Below are 17097 nucleotides of genomic sequence, written 5' to 3'. Positions count from 1 at the left end.
CCAAGCAATTACCAGTTTCAGATTGCTGGCAATCTTTTATTTTGTGTCTCTAATGCAGAAGGCTTTCATCTTGAGCTGGGAGTTTGTTCTCATGGGAGTTCATCAGTATTTGTTGCAACAGAAATGGGAGCTAACTGGTGCAGAGAAGGATGTCACGTTTTTCTAGAAAACCCCCAGGGTTGATTTGTTTTGGTTGACAGACATATGACGTGCTATTTGATTTCTCATGTGTGGATATTGGGAATTGTACTGCGGGAAGGGGCCAATATGGATTGTGCCTGTAGAATGTTGTTGAGAATAAAAATCAGTAAACACAATAACCTTCTAAAAGCCAGGGTCAGAGGGAAAGTGTGTCAGCAGTGTCTACATTTTGAAAATGAAAGACCCTGTACTGGTTCCCTTCACTATCATCTCTGACATATTTTTTCCTTACAAGCTCTCATATTTGGGTTCCTCCTTAAATACTCGCTTCTCTTTTTTTATTCACAGATCGATAAAGGTGATGGCGTGTATCAGGCACACCTTGTAGACTTTTAGCATGGTGAAAGGATGAGTCTGCAGACACTTGAGGAGGAGTAGCAGCATACACTGTCTGAATCCACCCCATGCCAGTACCTTGTAGTACATCATACTTCACCTAGAGCTCCTCATGAGAGCCAGATCTGTGCTGAGTGACCTACTTCCATGACAGAAGGTCTGAGGCGTTGTCGTGTGGTCAAAGTGCTCTGGTTCCCTAGAGAAGATCACTTCCAAGTTGCCTTGTCCTTCACTGTGGCATATTTCCTGAAGATAATTGACATTTTAAACACTTTTTCCTGACGTTCTCTTATTCTCCCCCCCCCCCCAAAAAAAAAAAGAAATGTTTTATTTTGCAGTTAGGTGACAGACTACTGAAGAGAGAAAATCTTTTGTTAAATAAATAAATATATATATATACTGTATATGTATACAGCTGTAGAATAAATACCAGGACATTTGTAAGGATTTGATTCTGTAACTTATCTGTACTCGGCAGCTTTAATGTAAAAATGAACTATTCTGCTGTATATCTCTCATAGCAGCTGTTTTATTAAGAAAAATAGAAATACTGTCTGCTCTGGAGTAACGTTTCATATGGTGATGGCAGTAACCTACCTTTTTACAAGCATCCATAGTTGTAAGCTTCATTTATTGATAATGTGAGATGTCAGTCATATGCAGTGTTTTATGTTCTCTTTCTTAATGTCAGCTTGTGAATAAGCACTAGTCAATGTGTGTTTCTAATGGCATTTCACTGTGAACACTTAGGACTCAGTCTGGAAAGAAAGAATGTTGTACACAGGTAAATAAACCTTTAAGGTTTAGGCAGCTTAGCTCCTGATGAAACTGACTAAGTATCTTAAGTGGTGAGACTACAGAATTTGTTTTCCTGATATTTGCAGAAAATATAAAAGCCAGTTTGGAAAGAAGAATTATTCAACTCGGAGTGTAGAAACTAACCTAGGCCTCCTTTTGTATCTTACCTAGTCCCTTTTTTTAAAAAATTGTAAACTCAACCATAAATGTTCCACATTGTGCTACATTAAGACATCAGAGTAATTACCGTATTTTTCGCTCCATAAGACGCACCCTAGATTTAGAGGAGGAAAACAAGAAAAAAAAACCCATTCTGAACCCAGGCTTTGCACCCAGCCCCCCTCACTCCTTGTCAGGCTCTGCACCCTGTCGCCTCCAGTACCTTTCTAAATCCTCCCGTGAGAACTGACGGCAGTCATTCAGGAAGCAGGGCAGGACCAGGCAGCAATGTGGAAAGCTGGCTCCTGTCCGTGCTGATCACTCTGGACCACCAGGCTATAAGAGTGTTTTTAAAAGGTACCGGAGGGGGGGGGGGGTCATAAAAATTTGTATCTTCGCTGTATAAGACGCACCCAATTTTGGGGTGGGAAAAAAGTGCGTCTTATAGAGCAAAAAATATGGTAGTTGTTTTTTTTCTGTATGTTCTAAAGTAAACCAGTAAACTACTCTCTATCTAGAAAAAGGACAGGTCTAGAGTGACCTTCCCTCAGTGGCTACCTCTGCCACCTCATTACTTTGATTTCATATACCCCTTGTGCTATATGCAGCACAAGAATTTATTTTCCTGTTCTAAAACATAAGAGCTGTTCCCTTCCTGTGAGACTAGACTGAATCAAGATGAAATGAAATAGTTCACTAACATAACACTGGGCCAAACTTTATGGGAAATTTTTATTAGATTTTTAACTTCTTGGCTCTAGGACTTGCTAGAGAAACAGACAGTATTGGTCTTTTTTTAAAATTTCATACACATAAAAACTCAGTTGTACTCTTGAGGCGCCCTTCAGACCAGGATGAGGCTTTTGAATATTCTCCTTTCACTACATAGGGATCTTTTTACTTAGGTGCAATAACTCATTTAGCACATGCTAAATTCTGGACAGCCCATTCTATACCTATGAGCTGTATGGCACTTAATTAATGTACACTAATTTGTCATTGTGCCTTAGTAAAAGGACCCCATAGTGAGGACAACTGACTAGGATCTGATCTTTTGAAAATTAAATCTTAATTGTAAACATTTTGGTTCCAGATCTGAGACAATACTTAGGCTAAGCTGGAAAGGGTTCTGCAGGCAGTCTACATAACCAAACTATGAATTTAACCCCCAACAGTGGACAGATGGAGAAGGCAAAAATGAGCTTTTGTGAGAATATAATATATTGAACATACATAGATCTCCATTTTTCTTTTTAAGGACAGAACAGACATTGTTCATATCTTAAGGGAGACTAGGTACATCTATGAAATGTGTACTCCTTTATACAAAACAGCAAAGGCATAGAATTAAGGATAGTGTACTGTGGCAGTCCCCATAATGCTAAAGCTTAAACAAATTGCTGTTTTGGTTTTTATTCAGATTAACATTTGTTTTAGTTTTTTTAAATTTAAAAACAGGTCCAATGTCAATTCAGCATGCCATGATGCGTCATTATCTTTTAATATGGAAATTGGTTGGTTGTATTCTAGGAAGAGGGAAGCTTTTGGTTTTGCATCTTTTTGTAAAAGAATTATAAATGGTGCCTTTTTTTTTCCAATTGAGTAATAAAAAAAATTATAAAGATTCCTTTTCTGGTTGTGTAGACATTTTATTTTATAAAGTGAAATGTTGAAGCTGCACTGCCCTCGAATACTTTGCACAGATTAGTCATCCTATAAAAATTATACTAGAGACATTATAATCCATCTATTTCTTTTCACAGTTGGTTGTATGATCAGTATTTTGTTTTTGGGTTTTTTTTTTTTTTTTGGGGGGGGGGGTTTCATGAATACAGTAAAGAAGCAGTGGGAGTTTTGGACTAAATATTTCAGGCTTGGGTTTATGCCCTCTTCAGACCAGGTTATCTATAGGAATACTTCTATACTGCAGTCCTGCCAACTATGAGAAGGGAAATATAGGTAGATCTACTTTCCATTAGTTATTTCCTATCTTTAGGATTGGCAAGAATAATATAGAAACACTAAGAAATTTAGATGGGTTTCTTTTATTTTGCCAACAGCCAATGTAATATAAAAAATGGGCCTGTGAAAAACTGGTGAAGAGTCAAAGATGAGCCAGATGACCCTGAGGATTTCAGAAAAATATCACAAATGGAGAAATTCTTGCCTGCTAATTTTCTTTGCAGATGTAAAAGCTGGACACCTTTGTTCTCTAGAAGAAACATCAAGGCCAGACTGAAGTTTGCCAGAGAGAATGTAGACAAACACCAGGTGTTCTATGGACAAATAAGTCTAAAATTTAATTATTTAGACACCTGAAAAGTCAACACCGAATGCAGAATTCCAGGAAAAGAACCTCATATCAACTGTGAAGCATGGAGGTAGAAGTGTCATGGTTTGGGGATGCTTTGCTGCAGCAGGACTTGGCCAACTCACCATCATAGAATCCACCATGAATTCTACCATGTATCAGGTGCTTGAGGAACATGCGAGACCATCTGTAAGAAAATTAAACTGAAGTGGAACTGGACCCTGCAACATTACAATGATCCAAAACATACCAGTAAATTCGCCAAGGACTGGCTGAAAACTAAGAAATGGAGAGTCCTGGAGTGGCCAAGTCAAAGCCCTGATCTTAATCCCATTGAGATGCTATGGAGTGATAGGCTGTACATTCAAGAAACCCCTCAAACATCTCACAGCTGAAAGAATTCTGCATTGAGGAGTGGGTCAAACGTTCCTCAGCCTGATGTCAGAGACTGGTAGATGGCTACAAGAAGCATCTCACTGCAGTTATTTCAGCCAAAGGGGGTAATGCTGGCTATAAGGATGTAGGGTGTCCTACTTATTCCTCAGTTAGAATACACATTTTTGTGGATATCTTGTGTTTGAGTAAATCAAGGAAACTTTTTGTTGTTTACCTGTAATTATATTGCTTTCTTTAATTAAGTGCTGTTTTATTTTGTAAATTGTTTGATATGTTGCACTTTTTGTTGGTTTTTAAAATGAATAAAGTTTTTTTTTAAATATCACTTTCTTTTCCAGAAATTAAAAAAAATTTTGACATCAATGTGAACATTTCTTAAGAAAGAACTGAATATTTCATGAGGTGTCCTAATTTTATCATATGACTGTATCTGCTCCTACTCTCTCCCTCCATGCCTGTGTGGAAACTGAGGTAAATCTCTTATCTATACCCTCCTCCTCTATTGTTAGTTCCAGGCCACATCCCTGCACTTGCTGCCCCATACACCTGGAACAAACTGCCTGAGTCAGACATCGAGCTCTATCCCTGGCCCTATTCAAATTCAGACTAAAAGCTCACCTCTTTCAGATTGTATTTAACTCACAACCCCCTCACCCTAAGTACCCTGCTAAACTCCCTCTGTCTAAACTTATAAGCTCTACTGAGCAGGGACCATCTCTTGAATGTGTTAATGTACAGTGCTGTATATATTTAGTAGTATCAAAATTGAAGTGTACAAAAAAATTCAGACATCTAGACAAAGAAAATTAACAGGAAAGACAATCTCTCCTCTTTGTCTCTGCATTCCGTGCAAGCAGGGCCAGGATTCCTTCCATCTTGACACCTGTGCCCCATTCTGCTCGCATGGCTACATTCAATTTATAGAGCTTAGCAAATACTGGTGACCTTCAAATGTCTAAAAATACCATGAATAGTTAAGCCCATTAGTTCTTTACAGCTCTAGTAGAATGAACTCTTAAGCCTTTGGGGAGGCTGCTTACTTGAGAGAACATAGATGAGATTCTCTTTTAACCAATAGGAAATAATAATTGTAGAAACTGATGGACCTTTTTAATTCTTCCCAAAAAAAGGACAAATAACCTGTTCAATCTGTGAAAATACATTTGTAATTTTCAACACTCTAGTATGAACATCAAGCAAATACAAGACTTATATTAGTCTCCAAAATAGTTTTTCTTAAAGACAGGCAGAATGATAAGCTGACATGAAAGGGAGAGACCAGCTTTTGTAAATCAGAAAAAAGGAATGTCTAAGAGAGTGCTTACAATATTGAAACTGTATAATAAAGACATGCTAGGAGAAAATTTAAAAAAAAATTGAGATCTTTAAGCATAGGTTGGTTTTTTTTTTTTTTTTTTTTTAAAGAGGGTCAAAGGATGGCACTATAATGCTTTGCATACCAAGCTGAATGTCCAGATTGGATAGTGGAATGAAATAGAGGCTTAAATGATCAGCAACACAGAACACCTGGGAGGGAGAAGGCTGTGAAGCAGTCTGATTCGATTTTTGCCAATACTGCCATTTGAAAGGTATACAGTCAATGGCGTGCTAATGGGAGGGAGAGATGGAAGTGTCGGTGGGGGGGGGGGGGGGGGGAGTGCTGTTGCCAGCAACCAGGGCTTATTTTTGGGTAGGGCTTATATTAAGACCTACCCTGAACATCATGCTAGGGCTTATCTTGAGGGTAGGTCTTATTTTCGAGGCAACACGATATGTTGTATCTGTCAATCGTGGATGCAGTCAGAGATGAAGAGTTATAGTATAATTCTGTTCTATATAAGGATAGCAGACAACAGCTCTCCAGTATTCTGTCTCCACCAGATGATGGCTCATCTGTTTCAGTTCTGATCATCTTTCACTAAATAGTGTATCACCTGCTGGAATCTGGTTGCAACTATTTTTGTAAAGATCTTGTAGGTGATGTCTTAGCACGATATTGGCCTATATGAAGCACACTGCGAAGGATTGTTCTTCACCCAGAGAGAGGTGGAAAACTGGAACGCTCTTCTGGAGTCTGTCATAGGGGAAAACACCCTCCAGAGATTCAAGACAAAGTTAGACAATTTCCTGCGTGAGTGGACTGCTGGGCATGATGGACCACTGATCTGACCCAGCAGCAGCAATTCTTATGTTCTTAAGGAACACTGCAGCTAGCCTCTAGGAGTATAGTTAAAGATTCCAGTCCAGACGGAGCCATATATTTACTAAAGCATCAATAAAATTTGTGTTATCTGTCCATTCCGGGTGCCTTTTCTAAAGGAAGATCTTTAATGACTTGCAAGGTTTCTGCCACTAGCATAGATTTATCTAAAGCAGGGGTAGGGAACTCTGGTCCTCAAGAGCCATAGTCTAGTTGGGTTTTCAGGATTTCCCCAATGACTATGCATTGAAAGCAGTGCATGCACATAATCTCCTGAATATTCATTGGGGGGAAATCCTGAAAACCCAACTGGAATACGGCTCTCGAGGACCAGAGTTCCCTACCCCTGAGCTAAGGTCATAGCATCATTTTTCTTCAATCTTGACAAATTAAGTCCATGAAGGAGGTGATCTAAATAGTCATCAGAGGGCATCTGGTCAGGAGTGTCTAATGTTTTGAAGAAAAAAAAAAAGTATAAAGGCATTCCATATCTTGCTCTCCACATTGGCAAGAGAGCCATCTATGGTTACCGCTTGAGAGATATGATTACCCAACTGTTGCTGTTTTGAAGAAACTTCTGCCTGATTTTTCTTGAGTTGTGCTTCTGTTAAGGTGTTACATAGCTGGTGTTCTTGCTCCAAATGAGATTTCCTCATGTATGCCTGCAAAGATAGTAACTGGCTTTGTATAACTTCCTTCAAACCCTCTCATAGTTTTAGAGGCATAACATCCTCTATATCTCAACTTCTTCAAGCCAAGTACCCCCTAACAAATATCAACTGAGTACCCCTGACCCCACCCCCATAATAATAGTACTAATTATAATGCAATTTCTTCCATTCATTTTTTTATACACACAACATAATACATAAATGATAACCACAAAGCACACTGTACACAGAGAAAATATTAATCATCATCTATGTTTGGGGGTTTTTCTTCAAAGAGATGACTTTAAAATATACAATGTCACTTCAGTAACAGCAATAGAAAAATAGACAAATATAGTACAAAATATAGACAGCAGATATAAATTCTCAAAACTGACATTTCGATCACTAAATTTAAAATAAAATCATGAAGGACACGGTACTATTCAAAAGAGTCCAGAGAAGGGCGACTAAGATAATTAAGGGGCTGGAGGAGTTGCCATACAGTGAAAGACTAGAGAAACTGGGCCTTTTCTCCCTCGAACAGAGGAGATTGAGAGGGGAAATGATCGAAACATTCAAGGTACTGAAGGGAACAGACTTAGTAGATAAGGACAGGATGTTCACCCTCTCCAAGGTAGGGAGAACGAGAAGGCACTCTCTAAAATTGAAAAGGGATAGATTCCGTACAAACATAAGGAAGTTCTTCTTCACCCAGAGAGTGGTAGAAAACTGGTACACTCTCCCAGAGTCTGTCATAGGTGAAAACACCCTCCAGGGATTCAAGACAAAGTTAGACAAGTTCCTGCTAAACTAGAACGTATGCAGGAAGAGCTAGTCTCAGGGCGCAGGTCTTTGACCAGACGGCCACTGCATGAGCGGACTGCTGGGCACGATGGACCACTGGTCTGACCCAGCAGCAGCAATTCTTATGTTCATTTTTCCTACCTTTGTTGTTTGGTGATTTCATGACTATGTATGTTGCTGACTATGCATCCATTATTTCTTTCTTTTTTGCCTCCTACATGCTTCCTCGCTTTCTGGACCTCAAAGGGAGGGAGCTCCAGGAGTAGGGTCCCCCACATGCCCAGTAAGCTAGGGGATAGCACTAGCTATCTGGCTCAGTCAGAGGCCTTCACCTTCCTGTGTGCCCGTATATGCCTTGCACGAGAAAGGCTTGAGGCTCCTATGGTACAGCACTGTATGGACTGTAAACATGTTTTTGAAGATTTGCGCTGCTGGGTTTTGGAGAGAGTGTCACCGTCTGCACGGGGTGGTGATTTTAAACAAATTTTATTGAAAAGGGAACAACGCTGGATATTTTCTTTGCAAACTTTTACCCCTATGGGTTTGAATAGTGGGGTGGATTGGAAAGCCTGGTTTTGATAGTCTGCAATGAGAACAATAAGATTTGCAGTAATATGATGTCACCACGTTTTTTGCATGATTTGCATAAATATGACATCATCACATTTTGACGTGGTGACGCTGTGAGGTGCCTATTTAGTAAGAACGCTGAGGGGCCATTTTTATGACAGGAGTGGAAGCGGGTGTGTGATCGCTGTGGGTATAGCTATCTTTTTTTGCTTGTTTTTCAAGTTTTTTGAAAACTTTCTACAATGTGTTTTTTATGTTTTACAGCAAATCCCTGACGAAGCATCTTGTTGCGAAACAGGGGCCCCTGTTGGATATTTTGGAAGAATGTTTGATTGATAGCTTTTTTTCCATAGAGCAGTTTTTCCTGCTTTCTTTACTCCAGGACCACACCTGAATATCAAAGTACTCAGATAAGTGACTTCTTTTTTTGACAATTGTTGTTTGAAGAAAAGTAAAAAAATATATAAAACTATAAGAAAATACATAAAACTATAAGAAAATTAGAATAGAAGTTCACGCACTAATTGGGAGGTTTTTTTGACCAAGGATGTGTCTGCTAGGATTAAATTCTGTTTAAAACTAGCCTGTCTATATGGGAAGCTTAAAGAGCCCCTATTAGACACTGAGGTCTTTTCTCCCTTTTTGTAAGGAAAGGTGATTCTCTTGTCCTGTATTTTGGAGGGTGCAATTTTTTGTGATAGAAGAAAGGATGACATCACCTTAGAAAGAAACAGGTACTGTCTGAACTGACACCCCATAATTTGTAATCCACAAAAAAAGAATACCTACAGGTCAAGGCCTGCAACTCAGACAACCTGCGAGCTGAAGGTATGTCCCCAAGAAACGCCGCCTTCAACCCTACATCCTGGTAGAGCCTCATTAGAGACAGGTTCAAACGGAGCCGTCTGGAAACTGCGAAGAAGAACCTTAAGAGTGTACTCTGGACAGGGCATCTTAAGAGATGCACGAATATACCATACTCCTTTTAGAAACTAAACTATATGAAGCTGAGAAGTTAGCGAACAGCGAGATACCTAGCCCATGAACCAAGCAAAGATTGCCACTGGAAGGTGAAGGGAATTGAACGCTAAGCCATCAGCAACACGCTCGTGTTAAAAAAAAAAAAAAAAAGAAAGAAAGAATATAAAACAGAGAAGTCTGGAAGGGTGCCAAATGTAGAGAAGTACCCAAGAATGGAAAAGCTTCCAAACAGTAGCGTAAGTCACAGGTGCAAACATCTGTATTGCCTGGAGAAAAGAAGAAATAACTGGCTTCGCATGACCCTCATATGTCAGCCATGACTTTTCAAAAGCTAGGCTGTACTACCAAAGTGGGATGAATATCCATGTTGATCGGACCCTGGGAAAGAAACCAGAGATACCGTGAATCTCCACAGTACACCCGTTGACAGACTCAAAGCCGCATAGAATGGATGGCGCGGCCAATCAGGAGATTCTCTGATCACTGAGCGCTGAAAGCAAGCTTGAGATGGTAAATACATCCAATCATCGACCAGGGGAAAACACCTATAAAATAGAAACCAGAAGTGAGAAAGAAGCGACGCTCCTACCCCCTCTTGACTGCCACTCCGCTCCCTGTGTCTGCTGAAGAAGCTAGGAAGATTTAAATCACAAGACAAGGCCATGAGATCTAGGTCTAGGAGATCTCACCTGTATACACAATTCCCAGGATGGAGAAGAATGTGAATTGAGCAAATCTAGCTAAACTCTTTTCCTGTTCTGTAAAATGATCTGCCAACCTCCTCGACTCTACAAATGCTCGCAATATCTGCCCTGGCCTCAGAATTCTCACGCTCATTCGCCCCAAACACCACCCATCCTACAAAAACCCTCGCAAAGTCAACCATGCCTCTCTAAAACCTGTCCTCCCTTCCACTCCTCCCAACCTTGCCTCACATTCTCTCACCCCAGTCCCAACACTCTATTGCAATGCCAGATCCGCTTGCAATAAGATACAAATCTTGAAGGACCTACTCGAGGATTCTGACCCCGGATTCCTATTCATCACAGAATCTTGGATCACAAAAGATGACCAATTTACTCAAAACAAACTCTGTTCCCACGACTACCAAGGCTTCTTCTCTCCCAGAACCAACCAAAGAGGAGGCGGCCTGGCCCTCCTTTTCAAATCATTCTTCGATGTCCAACTCCTTGAAAAGGGCAGCCACTCTTCATTAGAATACATGTTAGCCTCAGTCAATGACGAATTCCACCCTCATCCTCTGGGTATCCTGCTTCTATACCGCCCACCTGCCCCTTGGAACAATTCCTCCAAACTTGTCTTTGAAACCATAACAAATGCCTGCCTCAAATTTCAAAGATTACTATCATCGGAGACATCAATCTCCACCTTGACAATGTCACCAACAAGGATACATCCAAATTTAATAGCTTCCTCTCCGCTTTAGGCTTCCCCCCCCACACTCTCCCCAACCCACGAAAAAGGCCACACACTAGACCTCATCAGCTTTCTAGATCTTACTACTCACAAAACCTCAACTGACGACATTCGCTGGGAAATTGTCCCCTGGTCCGACCACTATCTAGGGGCCTTCTGTCTCCCCATTTTCATGTCACATCTCGGGCCCCCATCCCGCACCTCAAATTCTATTACCTTCCGTAAAAAAATCTCGAGCAATCTGTTCTGGATCAATTTTCTCGACAAATTTTCCCCATCTCTAAACCTGCAGAACCAGAATCTAACTGGCAAAATTGGGTCGCCCTCTCCGAGTCTACCTTCCATTCCCTCGCCCCTCTCTCCACTAAAACCATTTCCTACTCCCGTAAGGCCCCTTGGTACCTCCCATACCACAGAGAACTGAAACAGAAATGCCGTGCTCTGGAACGAAAATGGAAAAATCTAAATCCCCTACAGACAGACTCTCCTGGAGGGTCAACATTAAAATCTATAATACTGTTCTAAAAAAAGCAAGGAAAAACTTCTACGGTGACAAAATCTCCAAATCCAACAATCAGAGTAGCACATTATTTAACATCTGGTGTTCCTTAACCTCCAAAAATGACTCCATACTTCCTTCCTCCCCCTCAGCCGATTCTCTAGCAAAGTTCTTCAACGATAAGGTCTCCACCTTGAGGCGCTCCTTCCCACCTGCAATCTCCTACAAATCTCTGATTCCAATTGACCCCAACCCTATCCCAACATACTCCTACCCTATCCCAGCAGACAGATCCTGGTCTTCCTTCGAATTTGTTTCCGAATCCCTGGTCTATAATCTCTGCCTCAAATTGAAACCCTGCAACTGTACCTTGGATCCTTTCCCCTCCTACCTCTATGAGAACACTCCCCCTCAGTCCATCTCATCTCTTACCATTCTCATAAACTCCGCCCTCCATTCGGGACTCTTCTCCCCAGAAATGGGTCATATTTCCTTAACCCCACTACTGAAAAAACCTGAGCTTGACCCCTCTACACCATCCAGCTACCATCCAATAGCTAACATTCCCCTTCTTACCAAGATGCTAGAGTCCATCATATCCACTCAACTATCTTCCTACCTTGAGAAATTCACCATTCTTCAACCCTACCAATACGGCTTCCGTCCCAATTTCAGCACCGAATCCCTTCTGACCTCCTTAATCTCAAAAGTTCAATATCTCCATTCTCGCAACAAGTTCGCCATCCTTCTTCAATTCGACCTCTCTGCAGCTTTTGATGTCGTCCATCATGATATTCTAATTTACCAACTCACTGAGATAGGCATAAACACAGTCCTTGACTGGTTCTCGAAGTTCTTACGCTCCCGCTCCTACATAGTCAACATGAAGGGCACTTCTTCCTCCCCCTGGAACCCGATCTGTGGAGTCCCGCAAGGCTCACCTCTCTCTCCTATCCTCTTCAACATTTATATGTCCTCCCTTAAACTCCTCCATCTCTCCCCCCTTGAAACACTCTACACTTACACAGACAACATCTTTGTCCTCCTCGAGACCGACTGGAACCTCACCAACCTCTCGGCGAACATATCCTCATGTATATCGAACCTTCACACTGTGCAGATGAAACTGAACAAATCTAAAACAAAACTTCTCTGGCGCGACCCAAAATTGGACCAACTGCCCACCTCCATCCCACTGTCCTCTGGCCCCACTCTGTATCTTGAATATTCTAGTAAAGTTCTGGGAGTCATCATTGACTCTACACTTTCCTTCAACGACCACCTCAACTCCCTAGTAAAAAAATGTTTCTTCAGCCTTCACATGCTGAGAAAAGTGAGATCCTGTTTCCATCAAAAACACTTTGCCGTCCTTGTCCAATCCACCATCCTTTCCAGACTGGACTACTGCAACTCTATCTACCTTAGCCTAACAAAGAAAAACCTTCAAAGACTCCAGCGGATTCAGAACACCACTGCTAAGCTTATCTTCGCAAAAAGCAAATTCGACCACGTCTCACCGCTTTTATCCAAGCTCCACTGGCTTCCGATTATCTCCAGAGTCCACTTCAAATGTGCCTGCCTCACTTTCAAGATCCTACACGGTATTCTCCCTCCCTTCATTCCTCTTTCTTGGAACTCCTCTAACCCCAATTCTGCCAGATCCACCCAAAAACTGAAACTTTCCTTTCCCTCTCTAAAAGGCGTTTCACTTGTAGGAAAACTAGGTTCTTCCCTCCCTTTCAGAATCACTCAGCTCTGGAACAACCTTACCTCCCCTCTTAGGAATCTGAGCTCCCTCCAACTCTTCCGTAAACATCTGAAAACCTGGTTATTCTCAAAAATGTAACTCCTCCTCCCTCTCTGGTTATTCTAATCTTCTAAATTTTCTCTTCATTTTGCCTCTTCCCTCCACTGGAGTTCCTTTCTACCCTAACTCTTGTTAACCGTGTCGAGCTTTACGAATGTAGAGATGATGCGGTATACAAACTTAAGGTTTAGATTAGATTTTCTATAATGTTCGTGTAGCCCAGGCTAGGCAAAATGTCATCCGCCAAAACCGATAGCGCTGCTCAAAAAAAGGCAAGGGCAGCTAGTGATGATTCAGTGGCCATAGGGAAAATGTAAACATTCCCACAGTATTTCTTCGGAAATGTTTAACTCTAAGAAACTAATTCAGCATAATGAGATCCAGCCCCAGTCTGACCAATTCCCCCAACCTAGGCACTATGAAGTAAATGGAATAACTCTCCTTAGTTCCGGAAGAACTAAAAACAACTGCCCTGAGGTCCAGTTACACTTAAAGGAGGATTTGCACGAACGCAACGTAAGGAAGCTTAATACATGGTGACTCCAAGAAAGAACTGGAAATTGGAGGAGGATGCAGAGCATCCTGAAAAGTTGCAAGCATCCAGAAAAAAATGACAAGGCCCCTGACCTAAGATCATAGCATTTCCCCACTCACGAGAAATCCTAAAGAGAGTTAGAGGAAGCCAAGACCCCTTCAGAATGAAGAGCAGAAGGTCAGGGAATGCCTGGACGAGAACTGTAAGATCTGGAAGAAAAAAGGAAATCTACGAAAAATCCAGTTCTGCGATGGAAGAAGGAGTACAGTGGAACTCTGAAAACATTATTAACTCCATGCAATGTTAGTGAAAAAACGTACTGCCTTTTAAGTGAAGACGTACTAGACGTGATCTAGATGCTGCATTTACCACCCCAAGGGAAACAATCTGCATCCTGATCGTGATCAGACAAAGTCCACATCCCTAAAAAGAACTTCAGAGAGGATTCCAACAGCCACATAGTGTCAGCTCCTCTGTGGGATTGAGAGACATGTAACTTGCTTCTGGATAGAAGGAGCCACCCCGCCATTCCTGCCTGGTTGGGGGTCTGTCTAATATGTGCCATGAGAAGCTGGCGACATGAGAATCCTGCGCTAGAAGTTTTGAAATCTGAAGTCGAGGCCCCTTAGAAATAGAGAACGACAATCCTGGCCACAGGAAGATGTAAAGTGGCATAATGCCTATACTACCTTCAGGCATAAATTCTATAGCGCTACCAGACACATGCAGCACTGCACGAGGTACAAATAAGAAGGACATCTACAAACAGACAAAGGCTCACTCTGCAGGAACCCTGAGAGAGACAATGAGAGACCCGTGTGAAACACAGGGTACTCTTGTTTATATCACTGTGTCACGATGTGCCTTGTGTCTACCCAGTCCGGAGAAAATGCGAGACTGGGTGACCTAGGACAGGACAGAATCTCTCTGTTAAGCTCCTTGAGAGCTAACCATAGAGTTCAAATAAACTAGCTGCTTCCTTCAAGTGGATATAGCAGGAAACACAGACATAGAAATCCAGATCTTGCCTAAAGCTGGTGAAACTGAGTCAGGGCCAACCACCAGAAAATTTACACCGCCGCAGCCGAAAGAATGCAGACTCGGGAAGAACTATAATGAAGCCACAGCGCTTACTACAGCACCGGAAAGCAGGGCACGACTTATGCGCACTGCTATAAACCGGTCCCCACACAACCAGTTGCACATCGCCGCAGCTAAAGTGAGCCTCGGGAAGAAATCTGACCTATACTGCTGCACTGTAACATGATTAGGAAACCAAGCGTGAGCAAGATATTGCACCGCTACCGCTACGTTGTAACCAAACTAGGAGACCAAGTGCATGTATGCAATGGGCAGGAAGGTCCCAGCTCCCTCAACGGAGTTCTAGTCATCCCTCCGAAGTCCTTTTCCAAGTAACTGCCTGAAAATTTACTGACGCGACCGAATCCGCTGCTGTAATACTCCAAATAGAACCCGAAGTTCAAACCCCAGTAATAACACACACATACTCACAAGCTTGTTGTTAGTGCCGGTTGATTAGCACTAATAGGGCAGTATATAGTAACTGGTCTCCCTTTTTTTTTTTTTCAAAATGAAGGGAAAGAAAAAATGGAGACCCAGGTAAACCCTCTATCACTGGAGGGAGGGTGAGGCAGGGACCTTCGGGGGGGCCCAGGTGTACCCCCTAAAGCCGGCACCTTTCAGCCAGACACCCCTGTCCCACTGAAGAGAAAAACTCAACAGGAGAAAAAAATGTTCCAGTCACAGCCAGAATTCAGGAGCTAGTTGAATAGCGACCATCACCTGCTGGGAGATAGAGCATACTGAAGATACAGGAGGTGTGCCAGCCAATAGGACCACCTGTTAATCAGTTTCTCTATCTCCACCTGCTGGTAGATGTGTGCTATCCCACTGGTCTCTGGATTCATCTGCTGCTGTTGCTAAGGAAATCAAGCTGGTCAACTTTTGTACCACTTCCTCTCAGTTTATATACTCAGAATCTTCTCCTCTTCTATTTTCCAGGTCTTATCATAGCCTCACAAGACTGCCCCTGGAGGTCTTGGCAGCTATTTTTGTCACTGACAGAGCATGGGCAGGAGCAAGTAGGATCATTCCTGCCCCATTCCTGCCAGGGAAACAAGGTAGGCCTGGGGTCTTTTCTCTGGGTCCGGGAGGGGGGTTGGTGTGCCTGTTCAAGGAGGGGGAAAGCTACCTTTTCTTGTCAAGGGGGGGAGGGGGAGGTGTTCGCTGAAGGTATTTTTTATTAACAATTATTAAACCAAAGAAAAAAATGAATGTCTAATCATTCGGATTTTTGATTATCCGGACTACCCTCTGTCGAGGTTAGTCCAGATAATCAGCATTCCACTGTATTTGGAGATTCTGTTTTGGAGTATTAAGAGATTACACAGTAAGGCTGAGCTTACTGCTTAAGCAGTTAATATTTTGTCTCATGCAACTAAGAGAACATGATTACAATCAGGAATTACAAATATTTGGTGCTTTCCATCATTTATTTTAAATAACCAAGGGTCACTTATACAGAACAAAGTAAACAGTTACAGCATTATCTTACACTATTAAACAGATGCTACCAAACATGTAGTGTCTTCTACCTTCAGATCTAGGTTTTCACTCTTAATAAATGTTTGGATACTATCTTTTTTGGTGTAAATGTTTAGCACTTGACTGGTACCCTGTGTATATTCTACCAGGGATGACAGCATGAGATGTGCAGATTCAAACGATGTTGGCCCCGCTTCGTTTAGCACATTAGCACCAAGAAGAGTTGAAGGTATTAGCACAGTTCTATACCTGAGTGCTTATGCTCATCTACTGCCTTCCTAGATTACTGGTTCCACGTTGACGGGATAATCACGCGCCAGACACCAGTGCGCTGACAAGCCAGCGTTGACAATTCGGTGCAAGAAAGAAGCGCGCGGCGGGAAAACTTCGTTTTAAAGAGCTCCGATGGGGCATGTGGAGGGAACCCCCCCACTTTACATCATGTTTGAGCCGCCGTGGGGGGAGGGTGCAACCCCTCACATTATAAAGAAAATTGAACTTTTCCTGAAAAAAATCAGAAAAAGTTCCAACCCCCCCCCCCCCCAACAGCAGCGCGAACACTATGCCAGTAAAATGGAGGGGTTCTCCACTCACACCCCGCTACAGAGCTCTTTAAAATTAAGTTTTTCCGCAGCACACTTCTTTCTTGCGCCGAATTGTCAGCGCTGGATTGTCGGCGCGCAACAGACTATGAACCGGTTCCACAGCTATTGAAGTTAGGGAGCTTGCCCGGGTCTAGTTCAATCCAAGATGTTCCCCCACTGTTTCCCCACTATGTACTGGACAACATATTGAGTACATCTTTCATAGTAGCATCGAGTTCTAGGATTACTATTTACAATCAA

At 42.1% G+C, this 17097-nt stretch overlaps 1 protein-coding gene across 1 annotated transcript in view; it reads left to right on the top strand.

The window, feature by feature from the left end:
• Positions 1 to 3121, top strand: part of HIP1R (huntingtin interacting protein 1 related) — a 243591-nt gene extending 240470 nt beyond the window's left edge. Inside the window, exon 32 of the mRNA XM_033955047.1 lies at positions 490 to 3121. Coding sequence (XP_033810938.1) covers positions 490 to 537 — 48 coding nt within the window. The 3' untranslated portion in view covers positions 538 to 3121. The remainder of the gene's footprint in view (positions 1 to 489) is intronic.
• Positions 3122 to 17097: the final 13976 nt, after the last annotated feature.

Source organism: Geotrypetes seraphini, chromosome 8, assembly GCF_902459505.1.
Source record: "Geotrypetes seraphini chromosome 8, aGeoSer1.1, whole genome shotgun sequence".
NCBI lineage: Eukaryota > Metazoa > Chordata > Amphibia > Gymnophiona > Dermophiidae > Geotrypetes > Geotrypetes seraphini.
This window is presented reverse-complemented; position numbering and strand designations above follow the sequence as displayed.